The sequence below is a fragment of the Mauremys reevesii genome, linkage group 15, assembly GCF_016161935.1.
Source record: "Mauremys reevesii isolate NIE-2019 linkage group 15, ASM1616193v1, whole genome shotgun sequence".
In the NCBI taxonomy this organism is placed as follows: domain Eukaryota; kingdom Metazoa; phylum Chordata; order Testudines; family Geoemydidae; genus Mauremys; species Mauremys reevesii.
Window position 1 is genome coordinate 30,983,473 of NC_052637.1, and position 13,960 is coordinate 30,997,432.

The 13,960-nt window shown below is 41.6% G+C and overlaps 1 protein-coding gene across 3 annotated transcripts; it reads left to right on the forward strand.

The window, feature by feature from the left end:
- Positions 1–1,419: 1,419 nt before the first annotated feature.
- SUMO2 (small ubiquitin like modifier 2) lies at positions 1,420–11,160 on the forward strand. Of its 3 annotated transcripts, XM_039500244.1 has the most exons (5): positions 1,427–1,665; positions 3,676–3,807; positions 5,936–5,963; positions 8,831–8,902; positions 10,530–11,160. In XM_039500244.1, exons 1-4 carry the CDS (start codon positions 1,645–1,647, stop codon positions 8,881–8,883), a joined length of 234 nt encoding a protein of 77 aa, XP_039356178.1. In that variant the 5' UTR covers positions 1,427–1,644; the 3' UTR covers positions 8,884–8,902; positions 10,530–11,160. The 3 variants fall into 3 exon arrangements, with proteins under 3 accessions (XP_039356177.1, XP_039356178.1, XP_039356176.1); XM_039500243.1 differs by lacking the exons at positions 8,831–8,902; positions 10,530–11,160 and adding an exon at positions 7,454–8,824 and having other exon boundaries at positions 1,420–1,665; XM_039500242.1 differs by lacking the exon at positions 5,936–5,963 and having other exon boundaries at positions 1,448–1,665; positions 10,530–10,771.
- The last annotated feature ends 2,800 nt before the right edge of the window (positions 11,161–13,960 follow it).

The window sequence follows — 13,960 nt, forward strand, 5'->3', positions numbered from 1 at the left end:
GAACTTCCTCTTGTCATCTCAATAGAGTATAGACTGAAGCATAAGGATTATTTTGTTTGTTTGTATTCTAGACCCTCCCCCAAGAGCCCCAGTCATGGACCAGGATCCCATTGTTCTTGTAGCTATATACAAACAAGGAACAAAAAAGATTAACTAACTTCTGATCAAAACACATAATGGGCAGATCTTCCAACAAGAACTGCTCTATCTATTGTGAGTGGAGTGTTTGTGCCTCAAGCAGATATGGCTTGGAAGAGTGTCTCACTTCCATTCCCTTCCCAATTCAACCTCTGATTCCCTCCAGTTAGCCAGTATCTTTCTGATAGAATGTGTTGGCCAGAACTGAATGCAGTGTTCCATAGCAGGTTACAGCATGAATAGTACATTGGTAGTGTTCAAATACAGTTTGGTCTTTCCTGTGTTTGTATCCAAGCCATGTTATAATCATGTTACGGAGACACCCATGTTGGGCTCCTTGAACATGAAAATGAGTAGGATGTTGAGACCAGAAGGTTGCATGGTATATTACATTAGATTCCAACTATCAGTGCTGATATATATAGTGGAAATGTTACAGTGCATGGGAGGCCAGGCTATAATGCAGCTCCACAAGGCAAATTTATGTTCCCTCCACTGAATGCAGGTAGTGGTCGGTCAATCCACATAGTATGTGAATCAATAGGCCAAGTTCCTCTTGTAGATCGGATGCCCTGTGATGACCTCAAACTCTTGGACCCAGGTAGTGTGAAGATTGAATTTCTAGACAACCGGTGACAAGTGGGTGTGAGGATTCAGTTTCCAGCCAACTTTGTGTAAGGCTAAGTTAGATGGGCTTTGAGAAGGGGACTAATATTAGGGAAGAAAAATCCATGGCAAAAGACAAGGAAAAAGGGGAGCAGCACCCATGGTGAAAGAATACTGGGAAAATCTGAAAGGAAGGTTGAGTTTTGCTCGTGAATCAGTTTTCTTATTTGACATTACACAACTTTTAATGTTTAGTCTGTGCAATTTTTGTTATATATCTGCTTCTAAAATGCACCTCCCATAAACTTTATGAATTAAAAAGTACATGTTTTGTTTTTTGCTTCATAGCCCAAATGAGTTGAAAACAGCTGGATATGATGAAAACAGTTGCATTAGAGGGCCTGCTTCGGGGCCCCCTTGGCATGTATCTAGGGGAGTTCAGGGGGGCCCACCTAGGCCCAGACATACACAGTGCCCAAAGCTGAAGAAGGCTGCTATGGGAGGGCAGAGGGATGTGTGGTGGGGCACCTGGGCAAATGGAGGCCGTAGCTGCAGACCGGCGGCCATTTTGAGAGGACAATACACTCCGCACGGGCACGGGCACAGCCCGTTGCGCCCGGCGGGGCGGGGGACGCGCACGCAGGGCTGGGAGATGCCCGTGCGCGCGCACGCTCCGTCTCTCGGCCGTGTTATGTAACGGATCAGCGCGCTCCCGGCGGCCGGACCCAATGGGGCCTGGGCTGGGGGGCGGCGCGGACGCGCGCACGCAGGGTAAAGCGCGGTCCCGCGGCAGTGCGTGCGCGCTCACCCCAGCCTCCCCCTCTGTCTCTCTTCGCCTCGCTCGGTCTTTCTCCCCCCTTTGTGAAGCGCTCGGAGCAGCCCGGACCCTGCTGCCTTGCCATGGCCGACGAAAAGCCCAAGGTGAGGGAGGAACCCCCGGGCGGGGGCAAGGAGAGGCCGGGCCCGGGCCTGGCCTGGCAGGGGAGCAGCCCCGACTCTGCCGCGCCGGCTCTGCGCGCCATTTTCCTCCCCCCTCCGTAGCAGGCCCGGCCGCCTTCGCGCTCCGTTTTCCGGCCCCCGCAGGGCCGCCCGCCCCGGTCCCGCTGTTTCCCCCGGTGGAGGACCTGGTTCCGTTCCAGGGGGGCTCCCTGGGGGCCGCAGCGGGGCGAACCGGAGCTGTGCTTCCTCCGCAGGCCCAAGCGCGGCTGCGGCCCCCGCCTCCCTGAGGGGCTGGATTCCCACCCCCGCCCATGTGGGCCCGGGCCTGGCTTTGGAGGGGGCGGAGGGCTGCAGCATCCCTCGCCTACCCTGAGCTGAGGCAGTTCCCAGCCCTCCCCCTCTGATAGCGGGGCAGCTCAGCCCGGCCCTGGCCTCCCCTGGGGAGGAGGGACCCTGAAATAGCGCGGCGGTCCCAGCCCTGGTCTTTTGTGCCTCCTGCTGCCCAGCGCCCCCTGCCCTGGGCGGGTCTCATGAGGCTCTGGGCGGCCTGGCGGGGGGAATGGGAGCAGCATGGAGCAACCTGTGAGTCCCTGCTGCTGGGGTTTCATTTTAAACGGAGTTTGAAGGCGCCAAAAAGCCTCTCCCATTTAAAGGACCCATCCTCCCTCCCCTCCGGGGTTCCGAGTGTGGCTCTCCCTCGGCAGCAGGTTGTGGTTCTTTCTCTCTTCTCCCCCCCACTTTTTTTTTTTTTTTGCTGGAGTATCTGTCACATGCAGACCTGCCCCCCTCTGTTTGCACATTGTTGTCTTCTGAAATCTTATGCGAGGCTGGATTTGGGAGGACTTGGCCTAACAGTGAGGTGAAGCTGGAACACAGCTCCCTATGCTCAGTGTCTCTGGTATTGCCTTTTTCTTAAAAGCAAAGGCCTCAGAGCTGTCTATTTCTGAAGGACAGATGCTTAGTTTGAACTGACTAGTATTGTGTTATTGCACGGGGTAGCTTTTTATCTTCGGCGTTAGAGTGCTTTCCCCATTCCGCCCCCAAATTATTTGGAAATAAGGCATACATTTTAACAGAGAGTAATTAACCATTGAAACAAATTACAAAGGGTCGTCATGGTGGATTCTCCATCATTGACAATTGTTAACTAAATATTGGGTCTTTTTTTCTAAGAGATAAACTCTAGCAATTATTTTGGGGAAATTCTATGGCCTGTGGAGGCCAAACTAGATTATCACAATGGACCCCTCTGGCCTTTAGAATCTATCACTGTATGAAAATAAAAACCCTAAAGTAATTTTTGCATTAGTTGTGTGTAATGTTTTTATTGAAGTGGAAGGTTTAAATTGTTTATTTCTACTTGTTTAAAAAAGGGTAAAGCTGCTAGTTTCAGGTCTTAATCACTTTAAAGGACTCTCCTGGAAGTCTAACAAGATGCAAGGTCTGAACTTGTTTCCTTTTGAGAGCTGTGGTATTGAAGTTAAATTTAAACTTTCCTGTAATCTGTAAATTGCAGAAATAGCTTCACTGGCTAAATTGAAATAAAGTGAGAGATTTTTATAGGATATTTGAGATTACAATCCTAAATGTAAATTTAGTTTTCTTTAAAAGGATAAAATGTACTGTTGTATATAAGCATGTGACGACAACTATTCTTATTTCATTAGCATTGAATAATTTTTGCAGTTAAACAGCTAGCGTGTGTCTGTCTTCCTTTCAGGTTTATCTTCCATCACCATTGTTTGTACTATTTAATTTCAGTAGACCTTGACAGACTTTGTTAATTTCAATACTGTTGGGTTTTTGCTTTTCCAAATTAGGAAGAGTTTCACACTAGGAAAATTGAAAGATACTAACATTATTTCATAAGTGTGATGCTTGTAGAGTACTTTTGCTCCTCTGTAATGGCCTGTTGCCACATGGTAAAATGTTAACTTATTTCATACTTTTTTTTAAATCATACCTCTCCTTTCTTTCTTTTCTCCTCAACAGGAAGGAGTGAAGACTGAAAACAATGACCACATTAATCTGAAGGTGGCAGGGCAAGATGGGTCTGTGGTGCAGTTTAAGATTAAGAGGCACACGCCACTTAATAAACTAATGAAAGCCTATTGTGAACGACAGGTGAGGTGCTTGTGTGAACACTAAGGGAAGCAATGCCCATAAGAAGGGTTATCTTCATTAAGGTGGATGAGGACAGTAAATGTCTTATCACAGTATTGCATATTTAAGAAAACTCATCATGTTGCAGATTATGTACTGCTTCAGTGGTCTGTTGCTAAATAGACTGGGAGAAAGTTTTCAAGAAATGGTTAAAATACAGTTACTTTATCTTTATAAAGTCTCCTTTACAGCCCCTTCTTGTTGGAAGGCAGCTTTAATATTGCTATCTCCCAAAACATGGAGAGGGTGTGGTAGAAGGAAGTGTGGCTAGGCAGTTGAACAGTAATAATGGTACCTTTTATAACAGTTGTTTGTTTGTTCTTGATCTTATTATCTCAGACTTCTGATTTATGGCCTTAGTTTTACTGTACTGATATGGAAAGTGCCAATGGCTGGTCACAGATTTCTTTGAAATGTAAAACTGTATGGGGGTGGGCTGAGTGATCATGAAGTCCACATTTTCTGCTTCATTTTCTCTGGTGCAGCGGTTCTCAAACTTTTTTTTTTGTGGACCACTTGAAAATTGCTAAGGGTTTCAGCGGGCCACTTAATGATCTTTCCAAATGTTGTTTGTACCATTAGCTAACTATTGTAAAGTGCTTTGGATAAAAGCGTTATATTAAAAAAAATTAATAAACATTTTTTGTTATACAAATAAAAGCACACAACTCATATTTTAATATCAATAGTCTTACCTTTTTAATGTGATGGATGTGCCCTTTCTCCCCTGCCGCGGCAGCCCTTGAGCTGGGGCTGGGAAAGAGGCAGTCTCTCTCTCAGCAGCCGCAGCCCTGGAGCTGGGGAAAGTTGCCTCCACCTCTGTCCGCTGCAGCCCTGCACGTCCAAAATTCCCCCTACCCCCTCTTCTCACACCACTTCCCCCTCCTGCCTACCCGTTATTTCCCCACCCCACCCCCAAGGCTACCACCTCACCTTGCATGTGCATCTTCTCCAGGGTCCAGGCACCTAATTAGTGGAGCCATGCCTGCATGGCTCCACTAATTAGGTGGGTGGCCCTTCATTCATGTACGGCTGCCCAGGCACACACCTTAGAGGGAACTATCTGCGGGCCACCTGACTGGAGCTCGTGGACCACTGTTTGAGAACCTCTGCTCTAGTGAATTAGTTGTCTAGTGGATTAAGTAACTCATCTGAGTAAACAAGTCTTCTGATACTATGCAAACAACTGAGCCTTCCTCTAACTTGCAAAAAGATATTGGAAGACAGGAGTTTTCAAACAGTGGTTGCAGAAATAAGAATGACGCCAGAGAAGCTATTTTTTTTTTATGATTTGAATGCCTAGAGCTTGAAAGATCATCTTATTTTAGGAAACTTACAAACACCTATATATTTTTTTCTTTTTGCCATAGTTCTGGACAAAGTGTCACAGACAACTTTTTCCACAAGTTTCTCATGGATGTATTTTTTTAGAAGTCCCTTCTCTAAAAGGCTTGTTTTCAATATTAAGTTAATCTTGCACGCATGAGCTGTATGGCTTTAACAATATTGGTATAGTTAAAACACCTTTATACTTCTAACTCTATGCACATTGCGTGCTGTGCCAGTATAACTATTTCAGTAAAAATCAGACTCCTGCCCGAAATAGATACATTGATACTGTGTAGGCCAGGCCTAAAACTAGCAATTCTGTCATTTTCATGCTAAAATGGGATTATTTCAAGGGATTTATACAATAAGATCAAATGAAAGCTATTGTCTTATTTAAATTATTCTGCTTTAGTTGTATGATTTCAAAGTATAACATATGAACAAAGGTGCTTATAATGTATTTTTCTCCATGTCTGGATTTGAGCTAATCTTGGGAGCCTCAGGAAACCTAGGTATTATGCAGGAGGAGTTCAGCAGACTTGCTTAATGGTGAGAGTGGATTTGGTCTGAGTGACAACTTGACAGTCAGAATCAGAGATCATTTTGAATGGTGCATACTTTCACTTAGGAATACTACTGCACTATAAGCACCCTGTCTCAGTATGTAAGGGAAGGCGTGCCGTCCATACACCTTCCTTACCCCACTAGGTGTTATGAGGATAAATTAGTGAATGGTTGAGTCTGTCTTTTTTTTTTCTAGCCCTGTCAATGGCTTATTGTTATCTTAGGTAAGTTATCTGACCTCAGTTTTCCCCATTGTAAAATATGGATATCACCTCCTTCATTGTGCATTGTGAGGTATATCAAACTGCTGTAAAGTGTGTTGAGAATTCTGGATGAAAGGTAGTATTAATTATGTCTGGAAAGTATAATTCATATCCAAATTAGTCAGTATAAAATGCTTGCTGAGTTTATATATCTTTAATTAAAATTCATGCAAGAAACTCTGGCTTTCCCATAGAAAAAAAAATCCATCAGAATCCTAGAAATTTAGGGCTGGAAGGAACCTTAAGACGTCATCTATCCCATCCCTCACTCTGAGGCAGGATGAGTACTAGGATTTAGGCAATTTTTGCGATGAGCAGAAACCAGATTTTGAATAAACTAACATCCAAAATCCTGTTTTAAAATAGGAAATGAGGTAAGCAACTATTTTTAAAGGTTCACAAGTCAAGGGTAATGATTTTAAAACTTGAAGGCCTAAAAATAAATAGCCATTTAAGTATCTAAACAGGTGGGCAGATTTTTCATAGGTGCTTTCATAGATCCCACAACTTCCATCTGAAGTCATTGAGGACTGTGAATGCTTAGCACTTCTAAAAATCAAAACTTATGTGCCTATCTGTAGACTCCCAAACTTGAAAATTTTGGCTAAGAAACATAAAGTTGAAGCAAAAAAACTCATGCATATTGAGGAAACACAAAAGCTAGTCAATGCAGAGGACTAGATAACTTTAAAGAGTAGAAGTCATGTAGTGTATATAATAGTCTTCAGCTATAGGTTCAGAAGATCAAGACTATTGAGCATCATTGTTTCTGGGAAGAATGTATTACTGGAAATTGTTCCAATATATTGAAGTGCAGAAAAATCCATATCTTTGTGAGATTGGAGTTCTCAAATGCGCACTTTTCTGTTAAGTCTCACTTGGGACCCGTACAAAATTGCCAGGAACCACTACAAAATAACTTAACATTTTCAGAATGCAACATATAAGATCCACAACATCAGAGAAAGTAGTATGTTCTTTCCCTCTCGGGAGGAGCCTCCAGTTTCCACCTCTTGTTAGTCCTTCCCCTCAAATACTCTATTTAGTAACTAGACATAGTTTCCTAAAGAGGCCGGCAACACCAGTTACTTCATTCCAAGGGCTAAGTAAGCTGCCTATATGCAGCACTCTGTCCTTTGACACTGGAGTTTGAACCAAATTCCTTTGTGCAGCAGAGGGTTCTGGAGCCACTTTGCTGTTTGGTCAGCCACAGGCTTATATCTTAAACTTATATGAGCTTATGGATGAACAATACCAGAATCTGAAGACTTATTTCAGTCCTTCAAGATGAGATATTGCCCTAGTGGGGAGATTCCTTCATTGTGAACTATAGTTGGTAAAATTTTACTAATTGAATAATCTTGCTAAAACATCTTTCCTGACAACACAAGCCCCCCATAACAAGCAATTAATAAAACCGATTTCTGTTTCCTCTCCTATATCTGTTCTAGGGCTAACTGAGGACTTAATTCATCAAGGCTGTCAGTCCAGCACCTTCCACCACATTAACCTCACTTGAAAAACAAATAATCTTGATGAATGTCTAGGACTCCTACAGGAAAACTAGACAGAACTGGGAGGCAGAGACAACAGAGCTCTGCCATTGACTGTATCCTTTCCTCACTCATTTGGGCTATGTTTGCTCTACTAGACATAGTGGACACTGACAGAAGGAGTTACAGGTTATTGTAGGAACATCACTTCCCCAAACAATGTTAGCTATACGAACAGAAGCCCTCTTCTCTTGGCATAGTTGTATCTACACAAGGAGTTTTGTCAGCATAGCTATGTTGCTCAGAGGTGTGGTTTTTTCACACCCTGACAGACATAGTCATAGAATCATAGAATATCAGGGTTGGAAGGGACCGCAAGAGGTCATCTAGTCCAACCCCCTGCTCAAAGCAGGATGCTGCTGTAAGTTTTAAATGAAGACCAACCCTTAATCTTTCCCTATGTGTAGAATGAGGATAGACCAGCTGAAGGGTGCTGTTAAGTTTAGTTTGTAAAGCTCTTTGAAAACAAAGTGCAGAGTTGTGATTACTACTTAGAGTGAAAACAAACTAGCTGTAAGCCCACATGAGAATGAAAGTATTTCTGTGGATGGAAAGGGCTACCAAATGATTTTAGTGAGAGTGATAAGATAATAGAAATTTCTTAATTAAAATTATCTGGGTAGTCTCCCTCTGAAGGGAGATGACTCCCTTAAAACCTAACTTCATTTGCTCTCTGTAAATGGTTCATTCTACTGGTTTCTCATCTTGTGTGTGTTCTAAATAATCCAGGTTCTGTAATTTCATCTCACGTGTCCCTTAAATTCAATAAGGAGGTTAGACTTGATATCAGCATTAGATGCTGGAAATTTAAATTAATTCCAAAAGTAACCATTCAGGATTAATCAGCTACTTATTGAGTCACTTCAGACTAACAGATTGATGTGGGCTTTCTATGAGAAGAAAAGGGGTCATAGAATTTTGCTGCTTTTAGAGAAAGTGAAATCAAGCCGCGATAACATTTGAGCAGGGATGTTATTCCCCTTGTGACACTTGCCACCCAAAGTGCTACTTCTAACTTTCCTCCCACTGAATTATTTAAAATTCTTGTAAACAATTTTTTTTTTCAGTGGCTTCTGGCCTTCAGGACTTGATTTGGGATTTCTAGTACACTTTATTTAATATTTAGTTAGTAGGGACAATGATGCATCTTTTAGAAACTAAACACGTTGCAATTTGTCATTCAAAGCAGGTCATAATCAAAACATAGCTCCAGTTACAAGTCAAAGTGAAGACTGAACAGTGTTTTAACATGTCACTTATTTCCCTTTGCGCCAGGGTTTGTCAATGAGGCAAATCAGATTCCGGTTCGATGGGCAGCCAATCAATGAAACAGATACACCTGCACAGGTAAAAAATTATATTTAAAGCTTGCTGCAGGAGTTAATAGTTGCCTATAACACTACTGCTAAGAAAAACAGCCATGTAACTATTAATACTTAAGTAATATACCAATGGTCAAGTTCTAATGTCAGACTTTTACAGTAACTAGTTCAGAATTGTTGGGAATAGAATAACACGATATTCTGCATTTAGAATATTAGATTTATACCACCCCAGTGCCAGATAAGTTGATTTACAGCTTCTACGGATCCTAAGCCCTGTAAGGATATTACTTTATGGATTACAGTGATTGGGGTGGCTTAATGGTCCTGGCAGGTAAGTATAGGCGTTCTTCAAATAATAATTTTAGTGTTTGTTAGGATATAGACAAGCCTGGCAGGTGACAGTTCTGTATTGTAGAATTGTATGCTGCAATGTGAAAATTATTGTCCAGTATCTCTAGTTTGTTCGTATCTCAGTAATATGATGTTACCAAATGTTGTGCAGTTGGGCTGGTTGAAGTATGTAAGTTTAAAAACAAAAATCAGACCCAATAATGTAGGATGCTGGTTCACTCTGGCAGTAATTGGTGATGCCCAAGAATGTCTTTCGGGAGTGTTCTGCATAGTTGCATACAAACAGTTAGCCCTGAATTGCATGCTGTTTAAAGTTCACGCTTTCAGCATGCCATCTCATGGTAAATAAGGGACTTCACAATTTTGCCAATGTTGTCATAGGATTGTTGTTTCCAGACTTTCGCTTCAAAGAATATGCCACCCTAGCTGTTTAAATTTAAACTTCTGGTTGAACCTGAAATGCTGAGAATTAAAATCATATGCAGTTTGTACTCCTCTCCGTGCAATGTTAAAGCTAAATCAGTTTACTGAAAACAGCGAACACTGTGGACTTCCGATAGATGCAGAATCTGGCCCTTAGAACTACACTAGAAGTGCTGCAGCGGCTCTGATGTACTGTAAACCTGATCTCTCTGACTTGTTCCCACGGGCCTTTTTTCAGTGTAAACATACCTGTAAGGGCCCCAGAGTTCCAGTTGTGAGACTTGTATTATAGAAAAGACTGTATAGTAATATGGCCTGCAGTTCAGTACTCTGGTACTTGTTTGTTTGTTTACCATACAACGTGTCTAGAAACAGTCTCTATCATCACATTCTTCGTACTTAGTAACTGGTATCCCATTTTCTTTTTTTTGTTGTTGTTGTTACTTATTGGATGTAGGAACTTTGGCCATAATTTGGTTTCTTTAGTACTGTAGATTAAACCACTCAGATGCTGTGCATTTGAACAAGCGCGAAGTAGGACAGAGGTGGTGTTCTAAGGGAAATAGCAGAGATGAAGCGGTCTGATGGAGCAGGCAAGAAGATTAAAATGTAATGTCTGTGAGGCCCTTAGAGAGGAGCAGATCAATATACTTGTGGATCTTACTTTATTTTAAATAGTCAATTATCCACCATTCTTTTATATCGCTTTTTAAGTTTCATGTTCCTAGGAAGCAAGGTGAATGCATTAAGTTGGGAATTTGTTCTGATTTTAAGTTGTGGTAAGAGGTATACGCGAAGATGTGAAACTAAGAACATTTCAAATATGTCTAATATTTAATAGCTGAGTTGAAAACAGTTCTTTCTTTCTGATGCAGTTGGAAATGGAGGATGAAGATACAATTGATGTGTTCCAGCAGCAGACAGGAGGAGTCTACTAAAAAGAGAACCTGCTACTTTCCTCTCCAGAACTGTGCTCCCACAGATAACACATTCACAATTAGAAAAATGAGACTTGGTTCAGCCACATCCTGACTACTGCAGTATAGTTTTTTCTCTTCTCTCTTTTTTTCCTCTTCCTTCTATTGTACATAAAGTAACTGGTGTATGTGCACAGACACAATGCATATTTTTTTTAACTAAATGGCCAATGGTATGTTTTGATCAACATGGAATGGAGATGGGGTGGGGAAAAAAACTGGTTCTGTGAAAATACCCCTTTTCTCCATCGTGGCATGCTCCTTCAACTTTTATCTTTATATTCCAGTAAGTTATTTTGCTCTCAATGTTGACAAACAAAAACATTGCATACTTCGTTTGATTGGATAATTTCAATGTTTTTCTTTTATCATTGTAAAACCAAGGACGATTTTATAACTTTTTTGTACGTAGCTGTTACATGTAGAGCAATCTCTGTCTAAGGGTAAATTACTCCAAAAAACATTGATCCTAGATAGTTTTCCCTTCAAGTAAAGCGTCTTGTTGTTTAAATAAACTTCTTGTTTAAAATAATCAGTTTTCTTTATTTTTCTGCATAGTGATAATACTTAGCACTTGTAGCTTTGTATATTTCCACAACAATTTACAAACTTTAATCCTCAAACAGCTGCAGCTGGGAGCCAGCCTCCCAGCCCAGGTAGACACTACTAGCTCAAGCCCTGCTAGTGCGAAATAGCATCTTGGATGTTGCAGCCCTGTCAGAGGCTCAGGCTAGCCACCAGAGCGCAGACTAAGGGGTCATCTTGAGACTCAAGATCCACACTGCTATTTTGAAGCGCCCAACTTGAGGTTTGCTAGTGCAAGTCTGTCTACCTACACTGCGAGGTTTGCTCCCAGCTGTAGCACAGACATACCCTATATGGTAAGCAAATAAGTATAGTTCCCATTTTACAGATGGGGAAACTGAGATAGGAAGTGTGTTCAGTTTACATGAATTTGGATTAGAGGAGATGTTTGGAATACCAAAGTGAGAATCCAAGAAGTATAGAAGATAGATCAGAAACTTGATCTCTGTTCATGGGTGCATTCAGTTATTGTAAAGAAGGTTCCAAACCCTGCTTCAACATTATGCTGTCTTACTGGGTGAAAGAGGAAGAGTTCAAGCCCCATTTAAGCACTCAGTCATATATCAAGGAGAGTACAATACATGAGGGCTACAGTGGAGTGGGGCTGTAATCCAAGACTTTAATGAAAGACCACGGAGATCTCTTATTACTTCCTCTCTTCACTGTCTGTATAGAATGTTCCTGTTTTGGCTTTAGGTCTGTTCTACTTCACCAGGAATCTCCTAGGACAGGGGTCGGCAACCTTTCAGAAGTGCTGTGCCGAGTCTTCATTTATTCACTCTGATTTAAGGTTCTGTCTGCCAGTAATACATTTTAACATTTTTAGAAGGTCTCTTTCTAAAGTCTATAATATATAACTAAACTGTTGTATGTAAAGTAAATAAGGTTTTTAAAATATTTAAGAAGCTTCATTTAAAATTAAATTAAAATGCAGAGCCCCCCGGACCAGTGGCCAGGACCTGGGCAGTGTGAGTGCCACTGAAAATCAGCTCACGTGCCGCCTTCGGCACACGTGCCATAGGTTGCCTACCCTGTCCTAAGGATTTCAGTTAGTCATAGGTACTTTATGCATAAAGGAAGTAGGAAGTAAAGCCCTGCTCCTTGATGACCAGCTTTTCCAAATAGCCTCAAGAGTTGATCATTGTGTGAGTGATCCCTACGCCTACTGCCTAGCAAACACAATCATTTCACTCACAATGATTTCATGCATGGTAGAATATGGCCTCTACGCTTTAGAAAAGTTAGTTGATTGAATAGTGTTTTTTCTCACATCCCTGCTAACACATTGTTACCCACCTTCAGAGGACTCATAAACATCTGGCAAAAATAAACTACTGAACATGCCTGTGCTTTGTGGTAATTTTCAAATAACTATTGGGAGTATTAGTCTCTGGTTGTAGGCCACTTCAGTTAATTGTAAGCAGAGTATTTCCTTCCTCAGCATGCACTTGTTCTGGACTGCACTTCTGATCTACACTGTCCTGTGGAGATTAAATTGCTTTTTGCTGCACATATTTCTATATCTGGAGCTATGGGCAAAATGATTCCTTTAAAAACAAAATTAGGTAGATCAATGACTCTGTTTAGTCTTAGTTTCCTCCTCCAGATTCCTATGTGGGATTCTGAGAATATTTTTCCCCATTGGCTTCAGAAGCTCTGCCATTCAACCTCATCAGGAAAGACTTGTTGTCTAGCCCAAGATTTCTGAAAACCCACCCCAAGTCTCTAAAATTCTTTCAGATGGATGGTGATATGCCAAGACTGTTCTTTGGAAAAAGCTTTCTGTTCATCCAGAAGAGATCTGTTTGAACTTGCTTCAGCTTCTAAAATAGAGGATGAGGTCTCCTTACATTTCATTTCTTGATCTCTCCTGCCTACAGTTAGGCTGAAAACTTCCAGTTGCATTTTGATTCATGTTCCTTCTTCCCTAAGGGGATAGGAGTAAAAAAACACACAGGGAGCACCAATATGTTTTCAAAAGTGATATGGTATCCCTTAACCTCAGACAGAAGTACAATGGTGCTTCATTTGTCATTAACCTGCTCATTTACTTCCTGTCAATATCAAGGGGAGTTGCATGGTTTGTCAAGGAAACCAGACCCTTTAAAATGGGTTTATACCCAAAGTACAAATGTTTCCCTGTGCAAAAGAGGGAGGAAAAATATAATCCTCTGTAGCAATGAGTCAGGTGCTGTAGCTTTAAGAATATCCCTCTATTCATCTTATGTTAAGTCCTTGCAGAAGGATTTCAACACATTATTAAAACAAAAGACCCACTCAGTTAACCTCAAATCCTTTGTGTCTAGTACCTCATTCTCCAGCTGATGTTGCCTGAAAGAGTCTGCTCAAACAGCTGCCTTCAATAGTACTGGAAGATGACTGAGTACAAACTCCTAGTGTCTTAAAAAGATTTGATAACTAAAACCACTATTGTCCACAAATCCTTCAGAGATTTTTTTTCTCTCGACTAGTCTAGCAAACTGTCAATAGAAGGTGCTTATTCATTCCAACATATAAAATGTAGCAGGGATAGCATACCAAATCCTTTTAAAGTCCACAAACTCATCCTTATGACCTTTGTCCTGGTATGCTCTTGCCGTTTGTATACTTTTGACTTAAGTGATGCTTCCTTTGTAGACTGCCAGCACTGCTGCTAAAAAGCTTGGAGGTTTTGTGGTTGAGTCCTGCTCCCCACAGTCTGAATGTGCTGCCTGTGTGAGGAAAATAACCTATTGCTGATGATG

Excerpts from the sequence above, each read along its gene's own strand:
- SUMO2 (XM_039500242.1), top strand. The coding sequence starts at position 1,645 with ATGGCCGACGAAAAGCCCAAG. Across the intron at positions 3,808-8,830 it reads AAGCCTATTGTGAACGACAG|GGTTTGTCAATGAGGCAAAT; the intron begins GTGAGGTGCTTG and ends CCTTTGCGCCAG. Across the intron at positions 8,903-10,529 it reads AAACAGATACACCTGCACAG|TTGGAAATGGAGGATGAAGA; the intron begins GTAAAAAATTAT and ends TTTCTGATGCAG.